The 20,828-nt window shown below is 38.7% G+C and overlaps 2 protein-coding genes across 3 annotated transcripts; both read left to right on the plus strand.

Annotated features, from left to right (window-relative positions):
* Positions 1–979: 979 nt before the first annotated feature.
* On the plus strand, positions 980–8,863 carry ccdc15 (coiled-coil domain containing 15). Of its 2 annotated transcripts, none has more exons than XM_018692130.2 (10): positions 980–1,374; positions 2,312–2,461; positions 2,749–2,865; positions 3,948–4,064; positions 4,179–4,316; positions 5,992–6,111; positions 6,200–6,303; positions 6,725–6,916; positions 7,804–7,952; positions 8,081–8,863. In XM_018692130.2, exons 1-10 carry the CDS (start codon positions 1,201–1,203, stop codon positions 8,128–8,130), a joined length of 1,311 nt encoding a protein of 436 aa, XP_018547646.1. In that variant the 5' UTR covers positions 980–1,200; the 3' UTR covers positions 8,131–8,863. The 2 variants fall into 2 exon arrangements, with proteins under 2 accessions (XP_018547646.1, XP_050934400.1); XM_051078443.1 differs by lacking the exon at positions 980–1,374 and adding an exon at positions 1,768–1,788.
* Positions 8,864–9,062: 199 nt separating this feature from the next.
* On the plus strand, positions 9,063–20,278 carry slc37a2 (solute carrier family 37 member 2). Its single transcript, XM_018692133.1, has 18 exons — positions 9,063–9,654; positions 10,933–11,014; positions 11,685–11,775; positions 12,615–12,693; positions 12,779–12,914; positions 15,281–15,357; positions 16,103–16,269; positions 16,492–16,529; positions 16,613–16,762; positions 17,249–17,339; positions 17,440–17,502; positions 17,819–17,904; positions 18,037–18,085; positions 18,362–18,435; positions 18,595–18,673; positions 19,032–19,129; positions 19,335–19,399; positions 19,999–20,278. Exons 1-18 carry the CDS (start codon positions 9,596–9,598, stop codon positions 20,012–20,014), a joined length of 1,500 nt encoding a protein of 499 aa, XP_018547649.1. The 5' UTR covers positions 9,063–9,595; the 3' UTR covers positions 20,015–20,278.
* The last annotated feature ends 550 nt before the right edge of the window (positions 20,279–20,828 follow it).

Below are 20,828 nucleotides of genomic sequence, written 5' to 3' on the forward strand. Positions count from 1 at the left end.
ACATTTTCCTGCTCGCACTGAGGGAACTACAGTGTGCCTGCATCATACATACCTTTGTAAACCCTCTTTTCACCACATAGACCTTTCCCTATAAAATTACAAGTAGGTAAGGTGAGTTTTAGGTGAGTTAATGAAGAAGCAGACACAGACACAGAGATTCTGAAATAGCTGCAGTGACTTAAACCTGTAAATTTTGTATTATCTGTTTAGTCCTTGATTCCTGAATAAAATATGCATTTTTGTTTTCAGCATTGGTTAGTCCACCCACCACTTCATAAATTGTTATGAAGTTCAGTACAGATATTCTTGCTCCCTCAGTCCCTTGACTTTTAATGTAGGGCCACCTATTATATCCAGAAACATACTATATTTTGTGAATCTTGTCACATAAGTGACGCAAGTCTGTTGATATTACATATTATTCTTACTGTCAACAAATTCAAGAACAAAACCAACAATAAATTGATCCTGTACTGTCTGTGCTGTCAAAGGCCTGATATACTATATCTTATTCTTCTGTGCTACACAGCTCCATTGTTGTCCACCAACTGTTCAGTGAGACACTGTCTTTCCGCTGTAAAGATTCACTAAAACCAAAAGTGACCAAAAGAATCCCCCAACAATTACACTATGTCTGGGTGTTGTTAAAGAATGTATAGTCTTAAAAAAAAAAAAGATCAGTTTTTGACTTGTTTTTTTGAAGATTTACATCTCCAGTAGGAATACATGCGCTTGAGTCAAAAGTCAGAATGTCTAAAGAGATGGGCCAACATGATGTTGTTTGTCTTTTCATTGGCTTTGCTGAAAAAAAAATCATTATCTTTAGAATCTTTAGACCCACATTAAAAAGATCCTGGCTTGTACATAATGGTTACATGTTTATCTCTGCTCAGCTTTGTTGTTCGGCATCAAATTACTTGTACACACTAACATGCGGTTGATTTTCCACCGTGTCCTCCTGTCCTCGTGGGGGCAGTGCTGTACCAGTGAGCACAGGAAGTAAAAGAAGTGAGCGAAACTCAAACAGACCTGTTGATCCCTGTACATAAACAAACGAAAACAGGCATTTTCCCTTATTTTTCGTTTCTTCTCGTTTAAATAGTAAGCGAATAGTGCGCCTAATGCAGTCGACCTAACCGAGACGAGTGTTTAGCTGCGAGTTAGCAGCACTTTACATTAGTCTGCGTAGCGAAGCTAGCTATGAGTGCTAGCCGTGTTAAAGCCTCGACAAACGGCAGAAACAAAGCTTCAGTCAGCCGGAGCAGGCAGCACCGAGACTCCAGAGCTAACAAGGTGCTGGCTGAGAGGAACCAGGCGGTGGTGGCGGTGGGAGCCTGGGTGGAGGACGGACAAGACTTCCTGGAGCACCCGTGTGTAAGTTTGTGATTTAATGCCGGTGGCTAAAATGACTAACTTTGACTGTGTTGCCAGGCGCCTCAGAGACCGTTAGTGGAGATGACCAGACAGCCTGCAGGATTTAGGAGACAGAGTGTTGGTCACTTTAACCTTTCTGTTTTGTTGACTTGGGTTTTTCTTTACCATGAGGCCACAGAGCTGTCGAACAACCTGTTCCACCCCATACAATATAAATATTGTAAAAGTACAGCTACAGAAACGCAATATCCTTGGAATTGTTTATCAAACTAGTTGATGATTCAATTTCTTCAACAGATGAATTGATGAATTGATTGATTGTTGTAACTTTAATCACAGATAAAGCTCTGTGTTTTACAGTGGATGTCTCTGAGACCCCAGATAGGTCTAACTGGACAAATCTAAATCATGCTTGTAAGTTTATAATTCTTATAAAGTGGGCATAAGTCATGAGGTCTCAAGATGATAAAATAATGACATAATTTTTGAGATGCCAAACAGAAAACAGACAGGACAACTGCCCCTGTCAGTGTCATATTAATTTATAATAGTTGTTATTACCAATGCATCAATGTGTATTCATTATTTTTTATCTTCTTGCCAGTGAAAGCAAAGAACCTGTAATTATAGTTGTCAGATAAACATAGTGGAATAAAAAGTATAATACAGAGCAGAATTAAGAAGTAACAAAAATAAAAACACTCAAGTACACATTCCTCAGTTTGACTGTGAAAAAGAACTTTACTGAGTTGCAGAAAGTTTTCATTTGAGATCAAATTCACTGTGATAGATCAATCTGAACAGCCAGCCGAAATGTGATGCACGGTTTGTCTGTCAGGGGAAAATGCAGGAAGGGCTGATTCTGCAAAGTCACATGAAATTAGACTGTTGATTGTTCGTTAAGTAGTCTCAATAATCTTCTCATGTCTTGGTTTAGGCTCTTGCTTTGTTAACTGAGGAGCTCCAGGCAGAGAGGAGGAGGGAGAGTGAAGAGAGCCTGCGCCGATTTCAAGATGAAGTGCGCCACCGTGTGGCGCAGCGAGCCCAAGTCTTCAAGAAGAGACAGCAGCCTCAGACAGAACCATTGGTAAATACAGTACAACATTATTTTGATTGATGGTTAAGTATTAATGAGATGGTTTTAACTCAAAATTTAGTCAGGGCGGAGGGATGACTTAACTGTCTTAACATTTATTCTGAAAAGTGTCAGAAAAGAATGAAAATTAGATTGTGTAATCCATCCAACAGTCCAAAACATAAAGGTTTAATCGATGTAAAACAGAGGACTGAAGCAAATCCTCTCATTAACAGTGATTGTTTTCCCATACTGCGTGATTGATGCCCTCATTGTAAATCTGTGTTTATTATGTCCAGCCTGACAGGAGAATCCCACAACAACTATACAGAGCCCAGCATATGTCTGTCGGTGAGAAAGTGATGTCTCAGGGAGGTGCTGCACAACAGAAAGTGATGGAGGGAAGCTCTCAGGAGGTGAGAGGGTATTGCATATTATTGCCACCCTGGAGCATGAGTGAATAATTGAGGTTTTAGCAGAACAATCTCATGTTTACTGTCAAAAGCTGTGCTGAATAGATACAGGGATTCTTCTTTCACTGGTTTTAATGTAACTGATATTCTGATATTCACATTCGAATGTTATTTTGAAACAGATCAGAATATGGCTGTAATTAACACCACTAAATAGTACACAGCGTGTACTTCTGCCAATAGCGGCAATAGTTTGGGTTAAGCCTCTTTCTGTTGTCAACATGACAATGCCCCCTGTACACAAAGTCAGGTCCACAGAGAAAGGATTTTCCAAGTGTGATGAGAAATAACTTGACTTGCCAGCACAATGCCCTGACCTCAACCCCATCCAACACCTCTGGGATGAACTGGAACACCAAGTGTCATCTAGGCTTTATCACCCAACATCACTCTCTGACCTCACTAGCACTTTGGTGTCTGAATGGGAGCAAATCCCTGCAGCAGGGTTCAAAAGAAATCCAGAAAGACTTAAACCAGAAGAGCAGAAGCTGTTGTAGGTGTAATGTTTGGCTGATGAATATCAAGAAATTGCAGCACAGGAATGTTACAGATTGCAAACGGTGTCTACATTGCATAATTTGTCCACCAGGGAGCGCAGCACCTTGATAACAATTTTTAACTACCAAATTTAAGAGATATTTACCAAAATGTTTGTTTATGCCATGGTTTTATAGTAATAACTGAGCATTGGGTGATGTTATCAGATTTTTACATAAAAAATAAACATAGTAAGTATTATTATCCAACTCAAAAATTTAGTATTTGTCGGTCCCTTATTTTTCCTGTGGGGGATTAAAGGCTGCTGAGGAACCTTGACAGGCTGCTGAGGAACATGCTGAGGTCTCAAACATATCTTCTATCATCCCTTTGTAATCTACAGTCTGCCATATGTAGTTCTGTTCCCTTCAGTACAGAGTGTGTGTTGTTTTCGGCAGTGAGAATGATTACATTGTTTCCTTGTGTGAGTGGTAAAATAATGTGACAGTGATTAATCTGGAGGATTATTTATTTCTATGATTTTCCAGTCCAGTGAAGGCATGAGGCAGATCAGACTCAGGCTGGCTGCCTGTCGGATGATCCCGCATGGGGAAATGACGTCAGACCTTCCTGGAGGCAAATGGAACATGTCTCCTATCAGACATGTGAGCGTCTCTGTGTCATACTTGTTCCTCTTTTAGTAAATTATAGTTCCTATTATTGCGTTGTTGTTGTACATTCAGGGTGTAATAAAAATCATTTTCCTCTGCACCCAACAGAAAGCTGAATCTCTCGTGCAGAGAGCAGAGGAAGAAGTGAGAGAGGAGGAGGAGGATGTTCAGGGGGAGGAAGAGGAGGAAGAGGGAGACGATCAGTTCTTCACCAGCCAACATGAATGTCCCCTCGTTCAGCAGAAGGTTAATGAATACCCAGGATGCAACAGTGGCATCTTTCATCATGGTTCACTCTCTGTGCCCTGTTCATGGCTCTCCATTTTCTAGGTTTCTTTAGAAAACTCATTTAGGATGCATGACATTTACTAAAACAGTTATTTGCATGGCTATCTCAGCCAAAATGAGTGGAGATTGTTTTCAATTCATTCTGTGTATCAAATAGGGATGTAATTAATTATTTTTTAATTATTTTTTTTAATTATTTTTTTAATTATTTTATATATTATTATTTTTTATTATTACATTCAGATTTGAACACAAAGTGCAGTCTGAACAGATCCATGGAAGGTAAATGTTCATGAATCTGCATAGAAATCAGACAGAAGGTGCTCATTTTAATTTTAACTTTGTCTTCAGTAACAGAGGTGATCCAGCAAAGAGATGATGAGATGTAAATATTTTTAAGTTTGTTTGTCAGACATTTGACTAATCCTTACTAACTGCTGAATTGTTGTTGAACAGTTTTAACCACATATGTTGTGCAGTTCAGGTTGAAACTTAACTGATGTTTCATTTTAACTCATGAGTCGATACTAAAGCTTGATACGTCAACCATTTTTTGCGTCCTGATAGCTGATGGGAAACAGGGGCATCCGTCTTTACCTTCAAGAATTTCTTAGACTCAAGACTCATCTCCTCTGGTAGCACCTCCTCTCCTAACACCTCTAACACGCTAACTTGCTTTACTAGCACTTAGCATGCACTTTTGGTTTACCTCTGCTTGATCTCTTTGCATTTTGTCTTATTGAACAGATTCAGTACTTAGTACTTGGTTCAAGGTTTCCAGCTGCACTAAAGCTTTAGTGTTGCTTTGGATAAAAGCATCTGCCAAATGAATAAATGTAAATCTGACGAGTGAAGAGTTAAGGAATGTCTTAAAAGTTAAAAGCTTTGTGGTGGGAGTGCTGCTTTTCTGCTTGTGTGATGTTTTTACCAAACACAGCGTTTAATATGGGCAAATAATAACTTCCTCATCAGAGCCGAAAAGCTCAGATATACCTCAGGTGTCTCTCATCAATTCATAAACCCAAATAGTTCAAACATTATGATCATTATATTGCCCTTAAACAGCAGAGTAGAATTACAAGTGTGAAACTGGGGCCTGTTATACCAGAGTTTACAGTTTTGACTGATGACATAATGGAAGTGGACGTGGTTAATGATAAACATATCCATATAAGTTTCATTTCCCTCTCAAATAATGTGATTTACCACAGGTCCAGAGTACGAACAGGGAACAACAAGAATAAACAGTGCCATTTATTCCTGGCTTAATTTATCTGCACCCTAACCACTGATGCATATTGGCTAAGAATGTGTCTGTGTAGTTTTTGCCAGGAAGTTTATGAAGCAGGTTTTAGGCCTTCCACTTGTTTTTGTGCATCAGTGGAGCTCAGTGGCACAGAGGAAAAAGTTTTATCATGCTTTGGATACACAGACTGTGAGCAGAGTTAATTTTTTATGTGATTTGTTGTCAGTCAGAATGTTATTCAATGTCACCAGATTTATCCCTAAACATTTACACTGATAAAGTGGCAAATCTGAAGATATTTCAATTAGCACTGTTGCAGCTTGGTACATTAATACTAGAGCTAGTCATCAATCAAAACCCACTGATTCTTTTCTGGCTGTGTTTCAGGTGAGTGGACGTGTGTCACGGGATACTGACAAGTCACAGCCTGATCCTGGTTCCATGTCCAACCACAGAGTCCCACAGGTGCTGTGGCCTCTGGCTGACCAGGAGGAACTCAAAAGACAGGTAGAGACCAGACATATGCATTAAACTTTGACTGAACTTGTTTGAACGCCATCAAACCAATTGTTACAGTTTGTGCCTCTCTCCGCAGCGTCAGTCTCATTTCCTGATGCACCGCCGCCAGTTCATGAACATTGAGAGAGAGCAAGTGAAAGAGAACACACAGCACAGGAAACACCTGAAGAGAACGGCGAGGTGACGAGACCGCAGCATTTTCTTCTCTATCACTTCCTCTTATTTATGTGGAGGCTTAATGTGATTTTATATCAAAACAGTGACTCTCTGTAGCTTTGAAAGATGGCTATCAAATGTTTTTATGAAGAACAGCAGCTTCAGTTCTCAGTTTAAGTTATTTATGTTGTACAACAGTGGGGATGAATAATATCGTAGTGTTATTTTGCTAAAAATCCAGCCCAGCACTGTGTTTCTGTTTGGTGGTATCACCTTTCTTAAATCTCCACCTATAACAGTGTATTCAGCCATATTACTCTGTGTTTGGGACATAGTGAACATACAGATGAACTAAAATACAGATATATGAACGCAAATAACTTCCTCCAGCCTCAGCCTGAGGTCAGGGAAAGTCTCCTCTCAAATGTGTCTGTCTTCACTGAAGGATCAAGGCAGAGAAAGAACAGATACGTCTGGAGGAAGAGAGAAAGTTGGAGAGAGTTCGGCAGCTCGCAGAGGCCAGACAGAAGCTGGAGGAGAGAGAGCTGCTGATTCTGGAACGACTGAGACTCGAGGAGGAGGAGAGAGCTACGGAGCTGCAGAGGAAAAAAAAGGAGAAAGGGAAAGTAGCTACAAGGTAATTAATTTGCTGAAGCTTAAATGTGTAGTTACTGACATTATATACAGTATGAAAAATATCACCTGATATAATGTAACAAGGCAGAAATCTTTGTAGTGTCCAAATACTGCTATTAATATTAAATTAGATGAGTAATATCTCTCTGAAAGATGCCAGATAAGGCGCTTTACAGCACTGTAAGGGTGCTCTCACATCTATTTTGTTTGTTCGCTCATGTGAAAACTGTCTCTCAAACTCTAGTACTAGTACAACTGGATCAGAACAGTCTGAAAATGGGGGTCTGTCGGCTTCGGTCAGACTCTGGTGCAGTTTGTGGTGTGAGGACAAAACAGACAAACCACATGGTGTGATATTTGAATGAATTTGAAAACTAAACTATTATTAAAACCATCTGTTGGTCACGAACTGTTAAGAATTCAGCCTCCAGATCTGTAGGCTATGCAAGATTATTTGGTAACCATGGTAACGCGTATGAGCCTTGGCTCGAGTGGAGGATTTTCCCTGATATATGAGTGAGTTTGTGTCCTAATGCTTGTATTTCAGTAGTTCCCCAGTAAAAAATGAGTGATAAGAGTGTGATTTACATGGTAACTCCATAGTACATAGTAACTGTCCCTCTTTGTTCTGTTTCTATGTGTATCAGTCACCAGGATTCAGTTTCCCCAGATGGGTCCATGAAGCCCTGACGATGCAGGATAATGTCACTAGTTGATTCCTGGTTTTGTTTGTAAAATATTTTGTATGAACACTACCCAGCAATGATGTATAATGTTTTCCTTACCCGCTACCAAACAGACGAAACTACAGGTACACCCTAATAAATTGTAATGGCTTTGTGAAGTTGAAGCTTCTCTGATAAACAGGCTGATTGTGACCCTCGGCAGGTACATTGAGGCTCTGAGAGCTCAGATGAAAGAGCGACTGTGTCCGGAGAAACTGGAGCTCCCTCCTCTCTGTTGCTGTGCGACCTCATTCTGGGACTCCCATCCCGACACCTGTGCCAACAACTGCGTCTTCCACAACAATCCCAAAGGTACTCACTGCACGCACTGTTCCTCACTATCTACACACAACTTTTTAGTTTTAGGGTTTTAGAGAAACTACTATATGCATGTTAACATTTTAAAAAGCACCTTACAGTCACATTTGTTTCTTCCACAGCATATGCCCAAGCGTTACATTCAACAATGTTGAGTTTGAATTTACGGTGAAGGACGCTGTTGAACTGCAAGCAGAAATTGTCTAGAAGAAACAGACTATATTTAAAGAAATAGTCCAACATTTTGGGAAATTTAAGTGTAAGTTGTCAAACCCAGAGTGAGATGAGAAGATTGTGTGTGTGAAATATCTTAACATCTATGAAATGGATTGACACAAAACGTGCCTCCAGCACTGTCATCAGGTCAAGATTTCTCTTTGCCCAAGACTAAATACCTGAAAAATTAATGACATTCACATCAGCCTTAGTTGAACTTGATTTGCTGATTAACAAATGTTGTCAATGATTACTCACTCAACTAAAATGGTTAACATAGTAAATGTTGTTCCTTCTAAACATCAGCGTGTTAGCATTGTCATTGTGAACATGTGAGTATGTTGATGTTAGTGTTTAGAACCTAGTCTTGTTCAGCTGTTCATGGAGAATGTGCCTTTTTTGATACTATTTGGCTTTGTGTATTAAATATATTAAAATTTTTATACAACCTTACAAGAATTTACTTTTAGATTATTTGTTGATAATTAAGGGATTTGATTGTTGGCATACTCGCTACATGCAATTAGTGAAGTCAGTTTATACGATTACTAAAGCATCAGGGAAGTCAGTACATATGTGAACTTGAGAATGTGCATTTGAGGATTTGCTGTTGATTGTGTTGAATGTATAAGAATCTGGTATGGGCCATGTTAATTTAAAGAAATTAAATAAACTCACTTAAAAAAAAATTAAAGTTACAGTTCATTCTTAACAGGTCTTGTTAATCAGTATTGGAAAATGTACATCACTTAAATTAAATAGGCTTAAAATTAAGTAATGTTTATTTGCAATCTAGTTGCATACCAGTCATGAGCATCCTCACCAAAGTAATTTTCCTCTCAAACTAAAGATCTTTTAATTTGTTGGTGTCGGTGATTAAGACAAACTGTTTCCGGCGTTGCGGCGTCGGGGGGTCACTCAGCCACTGGGACTATCCGTCTGGAAAATTTTCAGGAATTTAAACACTTTTAGGCTAATAATAAGTCATTTTTTAACTATTAATAACGGACGCCCTTTTAAGCTTCATGGAGGTAGGCTGTCTCTCCGGCGCGGTGCATAAAAACTCAGCCTCGCAGTATGGAGAACTGGATGTTTACGAACTGTATATACCACCACGAAGCTACACGGCTGCTGCTTTATTCTTTTAGCACCAGCAACTACATTTAATCATTTGTAAAGCAAACATAAAGGTCCGTTTTCACTCGGTGCCAGTAAACAAGTAAGCCTCTCTCTCTGTGACCCGGTTTCCGTTACTAGTCGTTAATAAGCAGCCGGTTATCTTCTGACATTCAACTGCCGTTAGTGAGTTAGCTGAAACATTCCATCAGTGCCTCAACTGACTCATACTTCGAGGACATGCCTGCATACAAATTGCGAGCTCTTCTGTGTTAAGTGTGACAACAGTTTAGTTTTCAACGACAATGAAATCGTCCGTGGCTCCCGGAATACGACTTATCACATCGTTTTCTCGAGATAGCTGGTAAGTGTTCCGTTATCCATTGACCATTCCTATTGTTCTCTACAGCCAGTTCATGAAAAGAGAAGCCGGTCCGTATGTGTGTTAACTTATCTCCCTGTTGTAAATGATTAGCTCAACCACATCGACAAACACGCATTCTAAGTATATAAGTATTGGGGCTAATAACTCCAGTGGGTTCACTGTAATGCTACCTAATTTTATTTATCTCACTATATGTTGCAAACTCATTAATACAGCTTGTTTTTGCCGGGTTATCTGTAACCGGTACAATTGATTGGGTTCTGCTGTGCCACGCCAAACTCCCTTTAAAAATCTCATTTCAGAGCTTCCTCCCTCACTGAGGGATGTTTGCGGATCTATATGAACGTCGACAAAACATTTAAGGACTTTGCCAAGGCGGGGCAGTTTGTTTTAATAACTTCTCACACTTTTCTCCACACTATTAATTGTAGATTGGTGGGGAGGACACTGAGGGTGTAATTCCTTACTTGTTGGATCCTGATTTGTTTAGTGTCTCACTCTGATGGGTCCAGCAGTTAAGCAAGACAGTCTAAAAGGAAAAAAAAAATTTTTGCATCCCAATTACATATTGTACCTGGACTCTGACATACTGATGCACTTGCTATTCCTTCAATAACCCATAGTAGTCCAGCAGTCTGTTGAAAAAATACTTTAAAGTATACACTAATGTACTTCAGAGTAATGAGTAGGTAGTGTTAATTGAAATGCCTTTTCACAGTGTCATTCCATGTCTCAAGGCTATGTGATAAAAAACACAATGAAGAGCCAAAGAAGGCTGACACTAGAGTCACTGTATTTGGGTGTATGATAAGCTCTGATCTACCTGCCTGTTAAGAACACTTATTGTGACTTCCATTGTTAGTTAGTATTATTATTCACTCACCATTAATGAACACACTTGATCAATGACTTATTTAGTTTCTTATGCTTATGATGATGTCAGTCATGTGTCCCAAACACACATTTCTATGTCACTGAAAAGTTAGTTTTATTTTATGCTACAAAAATGCTTTCAGTTATATTTTAGTTTTGTAATGGTTCTTATTCTCTTACAGATTAATAGATTAATAAGAAAACCTAAGTCAAATAGAACTCAATTTTTGTCTGTGTTCCTTATTTCTTGTTCTGTTTTCACAATGTGCAAGAAAAAGGAATTCTGAATGCTAGTGTTATAATTGGGTATAATATTACCATAAATACCTGTTTATGGTATTAGAGTTTTCCCAACACATCTTTTTGTCAATCTCTTTTTTGCAGGTATCGCAGTTTCATACTTTTCCTCACCTTCATCTTCTACACAGCCTACCATTTGTCACGGAAACCTATCAGCATTGTTAAGGTGATTGGGACAACTCAATTCCTTTTTATCTACATTTTCTATAGGATTTTTGCAGGAACTTGAAGTGTGAGGAAAACATTGCTTTCTGGAGTTACTTCACATGACTTTGGAAGTTATGTAAAAAGCAAAAATCTTATCTTCTTGTTGCTCCTCTTTTCCTTCAGCTAAGTACAACTGAGGCATTCAAATATTTGCACCTAAGTAGAAGAGTAACCAAAATGAACAAGGATTACAAAGGAGATAACTGGAAGGATGAAAACATGATCCAAATTTTCCTATTCAAAGAACTAGACCAAAAATACCTGCCACAGCCATCATTTCTTTAGCATCTAAAAAGCATCTAAAGTAAATTTATAGAAAATTTATAGTGTAGTAAATGGTCAAAACACATGCAGTAGCTATGATATTAGTTTTATGGTATTATTATAATTATGGTATTAAGGCTGCACTGACAGCAGACACAGATTATTTGTGGTAAAAGTGGGCATGTCTAATCTCATGAAAGGTGTATATTGAAAAAGACACATCATCATCAACCAGTTACTTTATGACAACTAAATTAGTCGCTTTCCATTATTTATTTGTAGTTTATCCAGTACTGTTTTACTTGCATTATTTCATTTGCTTCCTTCAATGTATTTCTTTCTCTCTTTTTCTTTCTGACGTTCAGAGTGAGCTGCACAGAAACTGTTCAACTGTCATTCGGCCAGTAGATCTTAACATAACTAACAATGCTACCTGGTGTGACTGGGCACCCTTTGGTAAGTCCTTTACTTGTTGTCATCTATAGTCTGCTTAGATAGGCAGTATAGGGCATTTTATGTTGATGTTTGTGATGAGAGCAGATATGGGATTTGTTTGGTAATAACAAACCGATGTATGAAAAAAAAAAAAATAGTTATGCATGCTGGTTATGAACGTACTAAACTGCAAAGGCAGTAAACATCCACAAAGGTCTTGTACATCCACACGTGGTTTCAGTTACTCTGGCCAGTTAGAACACTAGTCAGGGTGAATTTGGGTGGAATGTTGCTTTATTCCCGTTTCAGTCAGCTGTTACTGTTGGACGTGTAGTTCTTGTCAATCAAGTAATGATGATTACTCTCTTGTCTTAAAACCAAGCATAAACCTGCACCTGCACTGGAAATCAGGCACATGGTAACAATGTTTGTACCCATGTGCCTGATACCTGAGACCTTCAGAAAAGTTTTATAAACCCAAGTCCAGTCTCTGTATTTTGACTCAACACTCAACTTCAGGGATTCTTTTTCACTTGATTTATTCATAGATCTACAAAAGCACTCAAAAACAAAATATACCCTCCTGAACCAGATAAATCTTTCACTACATAAAGATTATATTATATTTCTATTTCCAGTAATGGATATTGGTATCAGATATATTAAATTATCATAGGGCAAAGTATAGGAAGTCTACGCTTCCTGTATCATCAGACTGTATCATCACTGCAGAGACCCTGGGTTTAATATCTGGATTGATTACATGGCTCAGCCCTGTGTTTTCAGCAGACACAGATTTCAGTGTTGGTGAATGGGAAACTGAAGAAAGCTAATATGTTTTATCTGTGTCATCCCTGTAGACCAAGACAACTATCAGACACTGTTTGGAGTCTTGGATAACTCTTTCCTGGTTGCCTATGCCATCGGCATGTTTTTCAGGTTTGTATGTGTTGTCGCAGGCAGACCTTTTTGCATTTTTGCTTGTGTGCTACATTGAATCATAATCATTAACTTGTGTTCACAGTGGAATATTTGGAGAGCGCCTGCCTCTGCGGTACTACCTGAGTGCTGGGATGCTGATGAGTGGGTTGTTCACAGCTCTGTTTGGCCTCGGCTTCTACTGGAACATCCACTCATTAGGGTACTACGCCTTCATGCAGGTAAATACATGACACCACAGACGTCTGGACATTGTTTTGATTCCTCACTGGTTGTAAACATAGGAGGCAATTTGTTTATGGGTTGGCTTGTTCTGGTTATGAGCAATATGACAGAGGTTTCATTTAGACAAGGAGACTGTAATGTCAGCTGATCAGTCACCCTGTCTGTCCTGTCATCTATTGTATCATATTGCCATGATTGGATAGCTAGTGGATAGCTGTATAGACAATAAAACTCACATAAAACTACTTGAGACAATTTCCATCAACCTCAGCAGTACATTAGATATAACCAATCTGTAGATACTGTATTTATTCTTTCCTTGACCATTAGCAGGACTATAAAACTATGGTTTATGAGTTGATCTCTACATTTGTTTGTATCATGCAAACGCATGAGGATGCATAAGTAGACACACAAGCACATGGATGACATGATACACAATCTTTTAGCTGGTTTCACGTTACTAGTCCATGGATCAGCAGACTAGCACACAAGGAAGTGTAGCAAAGCACCCACAAAGGCAAGGAAGACTCCAAGACTGCAAGCTAGCAAAGATGGCTATAAACAATGCAGAATTTAAAATCTCCACACGACTTCTTTTAAAACTCAATCTGTATCTGTATTAATTCCTATATATGTATAATTATACGTAAAACCCACTTTGTATTTCTTCCCTTGGACTTAATATAGGTCTGTTTAAGTACTGTGTTTACAAACATTGAACAGACTTTACTAAACTGACCTAGTTTCAACACCCCTAAAGTTCATTATTTAACATATCTATAATATTTTTGTACTCCGTACACAAGCAGAATTATTAAAACATCAGCTGGTCATTTCACAGGACCTTAATTGTTATAACTATTTCTTGGTGAACAAGAGCAGCCCAGTGCAGAGATTGTGCATGGCCTCTTACTGTTATACCTGTACAGAGACCAAAACAAATCTGTGCTCACTAAAAGTGTCTGGAAACATGCACTGTAACTGGAGACACTACACAAAAGTGCAGAGTGGAAAGAGGGAAGCACAGAGGTCAGCTGAGCTGTTTATTGCTAACTCATCACCACACATTCAGGCATACACACACACTTTCATTGGTCACTCGACTCCGTAGGAACTGAACGTTTGTCCCTGTGCGTATGCACTCTGCTTCAGTATAAGTAAAGGCAGTGTCAGGAGAGTTTTGTTTCACTTCAGTTTTTTGTTAAATGTCTTTTTGGCCAATCAGTGATAACCACACAGATACACTGACAATCAGGGTGTATTGCTACTGTGACTTTATGATGGGAATCAAGCTCAGGCTCCTCATCTTGCACAACCATATTATAGTCATGTAAGAGCCAGATTACCTCAGAAACAAGTAAGAAATCAGATTGGAACACAGGCTACTATCCCATCTCGTGCATTAAGGTTGCAGCCAATGATTCCTGTTTCCTCATTTAGTCTCTAAATAGTCAGACAGTAGTGAAAAATTCCCATCATTATTTCCCAGAGCCAAACAAGAAGTTTGTGGTTATTCATTTTTCTGTCAAACAACTAATCAATTTATCAACTAATTGTTTTACCACTACCATATCAATAGAACACTAGTATAATTTTCCCACCAAAAGAATTTATTTGGATGTCTCATCTACCCGTAACTGCTTTCACTCAAAAAGAAAATGTATTTCTTCTTTTTTTCCCCCTCTTCTAAGTTTAGACATGCAGTTAAAACTGCACACAGCTGATACAAAGGTCTGAACGGTCCATCTGCACTTGAATACTTGAAAAGATCTTTTCTAGCTCTGAAGTGTCAGATGAGCTTCATACCATCACATGACCCATCCCCGTAGTCACATTCCACAAGTAAATTCACAAATAAAACATACATAGAAATATTAATCTTGTTATAAATAATTAATAGTCAAACTTACACCAGTCGGATTAATACGTTTGTAAGTTTATAAGAAAATATGAGAGAGATCAAAATCCAATATCTGAAAAGCAAAAGTGAAAAGACTGAATCATCTACATGTAACTAGCAAGAAATCACAGATTTATTTTTGCCCTTTTACAGGTGTGATCACTGTGAGCTCTTTGGCTCAGTACAGATGTCATTCATCATCTCTTTTCTTTAAAACTTTAGGGATCTCATGGTGGCTTAGTCAGGCTTTACTCACATGTATCACATGACTCAAAGCAGCATCATATGACTGCAGGCATGTGCCTGGGCTTGTATAGGTTTGGTGTGAGAATGTTAAAACAAGCACTAAACACTGGCCTCCTCTCACCCCGCTTTGTGTAGAGTTTGTACCAAGGTTATGAGCCTGATGCTCTAAGCTAACACAAGCTGGTTTCTCCCTCTGTTTGCCTCACTCTGCAGGTCATGAACGGGCTTGTGCAGACCACTGGTTGGCCAGCAGTGGTGGCTTGTGTTGGCAACTGGTTTGGAAAGGGGAAGTGAGTATTGGGGGAGCAGTCCTGCTGACCATGCAGTATTAGATACCTTTTTTGTAGCTGACTGACACAAACGTATGCACATTTGTCACATTTTGACAGCACGGTGAAACCAAGCTTTGCCTGAACTCAGACCACCTGCTCCAAATACACATCCTAAAGCTAAACTGCTCTGTAAACATGCGTGGAAGCTCAAAAACTGGTTAAACTGGTTTTAAGAAAGTAGAACATCACAAACACTTGAGTGTCTGAGTAGGTCCCATCTTGTTCAGTGTCTGGTCTACAGGATTATGCCTACTTGCACAAAAGAAACCAGGCTACTCAGAGACATCTGACAACATGTTTACATGCTCTGTAATAAAAGCTGGTCAGTATAAAAGTACCAGTTTGTGTTCTGAGATTCAAAGCAACCTAAGCTTAACATGGTAAATCAGTTTATTCATCATTAAAGGAATAGTTCAACATTTCTGTGAAATCCACTTTTCTAGAGTGTGATGAGAAGACTATCAGTGTCATGTCTGTGTTAAGTATGGAGCTGGAGTAATGAAGTGCTCAGCTTAGTTTAGCGTAAAGACTGTTTGAGAGCTGAGAAAGATCTGTTTAAGATTTGCATCCCCAAACATGTTGTTGCAGAATACAGAAGGTGTAAAAGCCTCTTAAAGAGCTTTTAGAATCCAAAACATTTTTTCTATAGCAATACCTTTAATCCTCATTCACCTACTCTTTGTGCTTGTGTTTTGATCATCAGGCGTGGGTTTATCATGGGTGTGTGGAACTCTCACACCTCAGTGGGAAACATCTTAGGTTCCCTCATCGCAGGAGTCTTTGTCTCCTCAGCATGGGGAATGTCCTTCATTGTGCCAGGGATCATCATTGCCTCCACTGGGATCCTGTGCTTCTTCTTCCTGGTTGAGAGTAAGTTTCTGTTCAGTCAGAGACTCCCTACCCCCAAGCAGGGCCGTGCTTTACGTCATGTTTGTAATGCAAATTGTTTTCAGTTACTTAGAATTTAAAGGTTGAGATCTAACTGAGCTACAGTACTATTACTTTGTTTACACTGCCTTGAGAAGGCAGTGAGAGTGAACGTTGCTGTGGACAGGCATTTCTGAGTCTCATCTTTTCCTCTCTCTTATTCAGAGCCTGAAGATGTTAACTGCACTCCTCCTCAGCACCATGTGAGTCATATCAGAAACATTTCTCTTCCAAATGAATCCAACACGAGACCTGTTGAACTCATGCATGCGTGTTTCTATGTTAGAGTGATCAGGAAAGTGGTGAAGCGGAGCCTCTTTTGCAGAACGCGCCCCACACCGACCGAACCGTCAACAGTGCCATCTCCACTGATCCTCCAGGGGTTGTTGAGGACCACACCGAGGCTATTAGCTTCTGCGGGGCTCTCAGTATACCTGTGAGTGAAAACAGCTGTTTTTAACCCTGGAAATGTCTGCTTTGTTTGATTTGGTTTGAATGTGTTGATTTTGAAATGATTCACTCTAAATTATTATTATAGTTTCATATTTAACAATGACATTCTGAATTTGTATGCAATATATGTAGGATTTTAAAATCGCTGACATTGGCACTTCCTGGTGGTGGTATCAGGAATGACATTGTGGCACTGAGATTGCAATGACCTTCAGATTCTTCAAATTCTGATTCGGTTTTTGACACACCTCACTCATAGACAAGAGTTTCTCGAAATTGCTAAAATTAGAAGAAATTTATTCAACATGGCAGTAATCTTTAGAGGAAAAAAGCATACATTCAACACTATAGCAATGTATCCCTGGCCCTCAGAAAATTCATTGTGTATTGCAGCACCGTAACAATAAGAACATGTTGATATGATGAAAGGTCCATCAGTGGATTTCATGGTGTTTTGTGTCTCACACAGGGAGTGGTGGAGTTCTCTTTGTGTCTGCTCTTTGCCAAACTGGTCAGCTACACTTTCCTGTACTGGCTTCCTCTCTACATTTCAAATGTTGGTCAGTGTTAACTCACGCACAATATCATATATGTAACATACTTTCATCCACATCATTTCATTTTATAAAAATTAATGTGGGTTTTGTTTTTGATTTTTAGCACATTTTGAGGCAAAAGAGGCAGGAGACATGTCGACATTGTTTGATGTAGGAGGAATTGTGGGTAAGTTTTGACCCTTGACCCTCATCAGTCATATCACATAACCTGAGAAGATTTCATAAGTAGAGAAGTTACTTGCCAGGATGACATCGTGGTTCCTAAGCAATATGTCCAATACACAAATGAATCCAAGCAGACTCAAAGTACACAATTCAGCATAATTATCACTAGAGAAAAAATGTCTAATTAACCACAGGTTTGTGTTAAAGCCTGATTGTTCCTGGATCTCTTAGGGTTGGGTCTGCTACAGTTCTAATTTATCATTATCACAATGCTGCCAGAGAGATATAATGTGACTTAATATGTTTTGTGTATACAGGAGGCATTATGGCCGGCCTTGTGTCTGACTACACCGGTGGGAGAGCGACAACTTGCTGCGTCATGTTGATTGTTGCTGCCCCCATGGTGAGTGTCAGCTCATAAAATAAATACCAATAGTAATAATTTCCAACATAGCATAGATTTTTCATAAGTAGTTATCAAGGAAACATAAAGTCGAATACATGACATTTGCTAATTGTTTTGCTCATGCTCCAGCTTTTCCTCTATAATTACATTGGACAAAGGAGCCTTGGTACTACAATTGGTAAGACTTACACACTGCTGCATATTGTCTGAATATTGCACATTGTCTAATAATTTATTCAAAGCTGGAACCCACTTTTTCTTAAGTTTATCTACTAATTGGAATTATTTGTTTATTAGCTTCAAACTATTTCATTGCTAATGCTTCCCACATTATATTACAGTGACATCTTGCCAAAAACAAAGAACGCCCCAACTTACATTTAAAAAAACATTGATTTTCATTAACAGTAAGTGTTTTTAGTCCTTTAACATAGAGCCATTTTTCCATATATAGGTATGTTGCTGGTGTGTGGTGGTCTTGTGAACGGACCCTATGCCCTCATCACTACTGCTGTATCTGCTGACCTGGTAAGACCTGAGGCATCATGGGAAAGCCCCTGTTTTACATCCCTACCATCTGTTAAATCACCCAACATAAGCACTAGTCCTTTGTGAAATAAACAGTTTCTATAATCGTACTCACATGTAATGGACATAAATGAAAAATGTATGTGTTTGTTGGAACAGGGAACACATGAGAGTCTGAGAGGAAACTCCAGGGCATTGTCAACCGTGACAGCAATCATTGATGGTACTGGTTCAGTAGGTATGTGTTTGGTGCCAGAACTGTAGAGGTTCATAATTTTCTTTAGGTGATTTAAATAACTTATGAAGTTTCTACGAATGTGCCCACATGTATTAAGTAAATTCTGCCCAGCCACCCTCTCTTGGTGGAGACACAGGTATCCATCCTGTCAAAGAAAATGAGCTACAGTTAATTCATCTATTTTCCTCCATCATTTTGCTTTTAACATTTGGCTTTTCAGTGTTAATGTTTTGGAGGTGAGAACATACCGGCACTTTATAATGTTTTGTTGTTGATGCATTTAAAAGTCTGAAAGGTTGATGTTACATATAAAAAGTGAGCAGGCTTCAGTGTATTGTTGTTGGTGTGTTCTCTGTAGGTGCTGCATTGGGTCCTCTGTTAGCTGGTGTGATCTCTCCCACTGGCTGGAACAATGTCTTCTACATGCTCATCTCTGCAGATGTCTTGGCCTGCCTGGTCAGAAACGCCACTTTATCTCTTCACTCACATCACTCTGTCATCTCTCACAGCAAACCTGAACATTAGGCTCTGAGTTTGTTTTTTGGTCATTACTGTTTATTCCAGCCATGTTTTGGAGTTTTTTCTTGACTGATGATGATGATGTTCCTGTGGTCTTATAACAACACCCTGGCTGACTCATTGTTTGTTTGTTTGACTTTAGTTTTTGTCCAGGCTTGTTTACAAAGAAGCTCAGAGTTGGTGTGGACGTGCTCCTCGACAAAGAGGGTGAGGATCTCTTCTGTGGTTTTTGCCACAACTTTGGCCTCAAGTATAAAGATTAACAAAGCCATTGGAATTCATTCCTTAAAGGAATAGTTCAACATTTTGTAGAAATACTTTCATTCTTACAGAGAGTTTGGCAAGACCACTAATCATAAGTTCAGAGCTGAACCCAGGAGGATATTAGCTTAAACAAACTGTTATTCACCAGGAGTTACACTATATAACTCCCTATGAAACTACGAATTGTCATTTTACATTTCTGTTTTCATATGGATTAAACAGTCAAGATGCTAGTTGTTCCCACTGTTTCTAGTCTTTATGCTAAGCTAAGCTAACAGTCTCCTGACTCCAGCTCAAGAGCGTGGTATCAGTCTTCTCATCCAGCCCTTAGCAAGTCTGCAAATAAGTGTATTTCCTAAAATGCCACATTACTCCTTCAAACAAGGAATAAAGTCAGGATATTAACAAAGTACAGACTTTCTGACACCATCTGAACACTTAACATTATAAGCAGAGCTATTACATTTGATTGCATTTTATATGTCTAGTAGTTATACTGGAACTGGTTGTTGCTTTTTATTTATTCAACTTTTTTATTGCAGGTTCAAAGAAATCTGAATTATTCACACAATCAAACTGGGAACCAAACACATAAAAGAGGGAAACAATGCTGAAATTTACCTCCACCTCCATTGTGGCTGAATGGAAACCAAGCCATCAGTGGAAGATTTAAGGCACTAAACAGACGATTAAAGCCTTTTTCTTATTTTAAAACAGCAAGAATTATGTCTTTACAGAGACGAAGCTTTTTTTATGACTAATCTACTCATTATAATTTGTTTGTTTTAAATATTCTTTTATCATTAAAGTGTATATACTGTGCCTTTTCTTAATTTTGTCTTTTTCTGTCTAGTTGATTATTGCATCCTCACAACCATGTCAGATAACTACTTGGAATCTAGTCTGCTCTTACCAGATTTGATATTTTATACAATAAACATTAAAATGCGTTGATCTACAAAGACTGAGTACAGTCTAACACTCAGGGAAACACAGAGAATGAGGCAGTTTAAAGTTATTAAGGATATACCTCTCATGTCTTGATTAAATAAATATACAAAATCAAATAAAAAAAATTACCCCTCCCCTGTAGTAGTTAAGTTTAACATCTTAGGTACTGTCAGAATTTACAAAAAAAGCTCACAGGATTTACAAAATTTTGAAATCGGAACTCGGTCTCACAACCGTTGCAATCGCGCAGTGTGTTCAAGAATTTGTTGCTGTTCATGTCAAATCAGCCACAAGAATCCTGACTCACCACTAGATGGCGCTGTTATCCTACCTCTGTCTATAGTGGTTTGTAAAACATCCTCTCATAAAGTAGACTAACTGTAGATATATTGTGTTTAATAGTTGTGTGAACAAATCATTA

The sequence above is a fragment of the Lates calcarifer genome, linkage group LG20, assembly GCF_001640805.2.
Source record: "Lates calcarifer isolate ASB-BC8 linkage group LG20, TLL_Latcal_v3, whole genome shotgun sequence".
In the NCBI taxonomy this organism is placed as follows: Eukaryota; Metazoa; Chordata; class Actinopteri; family Centropomidae; genus Lates; species Lates calcarifer.